The 2,343-nt window shown below is 35.9% G+C and overlaps 1 protein-coding gene across 1 annotated transcript in view; it reads right to left on the bottom strand.

The window, feature by feature from the left end:
• CNTNAP5 (contactin associated protein like 5) overlaps positions 1 to 2,343 on the bottom strand; it is a 587,467-nt gene that overhangs the window by 110,138 nt on the left and 474,986 nt on the right. Inside the window, exon 17 of the mRNA XM_023532684.1 lies at positions 946 to 1,164. Within this exon, the coding sequence (XP_023388452.1) occupies positions 946 to 1,164 (219 nt within the window). The remainder of the gene's footprint in view (positions 1 to 945; positions 1,165 to 2,343) is intronic.

Genomic DNA, 2,343 nt, shown 5'->3' on the forward strand with positions numbered 1-2,343 from the left:
TGATTCCTATTGAGAAGAAAGAATATGACATATTCTGTTACTTCTTTTCCTTTAGCTCGTGTGCTTTAATGATGACTGTACTCAGAGTTAAAAGTTTTACAAACCCCAAATTTAAAGGAAGAAAGTAAAGATCACCCATTGATTGTTGTCGGTATTTCATTACCACTAGTAAAGCCATGTAGTGTGAGAGTTGTAGTTTGGTAACTTTTGAAGCTTGTTTATATTATTGTTCTAAGAATCTGCCCTTCCAAGTTTTATGTAAGAGCAGCTTCTTGGACTTTCTAATATAATATCCCTAAACTTTATAGCTCTATTTTGTACTTTAAAGCTTTATGAGCCCTCTCAACATATTTTCAAAAAGTTCTTTCTAAACTATAGCTATAAGGCTGATCTTTCCTACCTGGACTAATGTGGCTAAATTCTCTCTCTGTCTTGTATCTGTCTCTGTCTCTCTCTCTTTTCTCTCTCTATTACTGGTGACTGAAATCCCTTTTAGATGGTGGAATGTATTTCATAAAACTGTTATGAATAATGCTTAGGAGTTAGGTATCAGCAGGAATAGGGAAGTATGTCCCACTGACCTCGAGCTAACACCACTAAGATATAATGAGCTGATATATTTCTTTCCTAAGAGCATATTTTGATTATAAGGATAAAAAATAATAGGAGTCCCTGGATAACTGAAGATCATATGTATAAGGAGAACAGATGCAAAAAGAGTCTGAGACTACCTTAAAAATTTGCTAAGAGGAGACATAATCTATTATTGCTGTGGCTAATAAAGCTAGAAAGAAAAAAAATGTAAAATTAGATTTATAATTATGTGTTTTATGACATATATTAATCATTTTCCAGGTCTAAAATAAAAGTAATTTTTCTTGTACCTGGTCATACAGTGGTTTGGTAGGATTTATAGCATGAAGGGTACCTTAAGATGTCCCCTACCTACAAACAATTGGCTGTTTAGCTGTAATCGGAAATGGCCCTCCTCCAAAGTCTCCCTGGTCATCTTTGGGAGGCTGTCCACTTGTAGTGAGGTCACCTTGAGGTTCCTCTCAGCCCGAACATAATGCCATTGGTTGTCATTCAGAAGAGAAGGAGACCGGACGACGAGCTCTATAGGGCCATTGCCAACATCAATGGCAAAAGTGATCTCGGAAGGAGCTGTAATCAAAAAGGAAAACAAATAAGAAAAATGAAGGGAATTATCCATGCATTTAGGGTACAAGCATAACATGAATGAATGGTATAAACAATCATAAGTCAATGGCTATGTAGAGAGGTCTTCAACTGAAAACCTATGGTATTAAAACTACTATTAATTCTCATAACTACCAAATGTTAAGTTCAAAGCTCTGATTGGCTCCGTTGGTCTTGATTGTAAAAATTTAGGAAATAACATTGGGACCTGGGACACCAATTGTTAATCTGATAAACATGCATCCATGCCAAGGTTCTGGGTTTTCTGGATCTATTCTGCCTATAGCTCTATCCTCCTAGATATTCATAGATGCTGGGTTAGCTAGGCAGCTTCACTCATACGTGGAGAATACCCATGACCTTGAAAATCCTGTGCTCTTCTCCATTTTATTTCATTAATACAGATGATATAATCATTCATGCTAGTATTAGGACTTACATAAACAAAAGGAAGCTCAGAAAGTTTAAGTGTATAGTCCAAGTAGTGAGTAGTAGTGCTTGGGATCAAAAACAAGTATCCCTTTTCCTACTCTTGGCCCATCCCATGACTCTGCTCTTCTATATCAATCTGTACATCATACAAGCCAGAGATAGCCAGTCAGGGATAGTAATACATATGATGATATGATGATGACGATAGTGGTGGTGATATTGGTGGTGGTGATGGTATAGCCATAGGAGAGAGAAAGAGAGAGAGAGAGAAGTAGTAGCAGCACAGTACAATGAACTCTGGCAGGCACTGAACTAAGTACTGACGATAGATTCATTTTAATCCTCAAAACAACCCTATGAGAAAGGTATAATTTTTTATTTTCATTTTATAGATGAGAAAACCAAAGTTCATAGAAGTATAAAGAATTTTCTCAAAGTTTCCCAGGTAGTAAAAATCTGACTCCAAAAGTAAAATTATTTGCCATTTTTTGGTCAAATGAGTATATGTTCTTATATTTTCCATTATCAGATATATATATATTTAATTGTGATAGCCCCTTCTCCTTTAGTCCCAAAACAGGACATGGGTATTTATTTGACAAAGTCATTAACTTCCAGATCTGAATTATCAAAGGTCAAACACCACCTTATACCACTTCCTCCTCAGTTAAACTTAACAGAAAGCTACACTCGATATAAGAAGCCCTCAAT

Source organism: Pteropus vampyrus, unplaced genomic scaffold, assembly GCF_000151845.1.
Source record: "Pteropus vampyrus isolate Shadow unplaced genomic scaffold, Pvam_2.0 Scaffold87, whole genome shotgun sequence".
Taxonomy (NCBI): domain Eukaryota; kingdom Metazoa; phylum Chordata; class Mammalia; order Chiroptera; family Pteropodidae; genus Pteropus; species Pteropus vampyrus.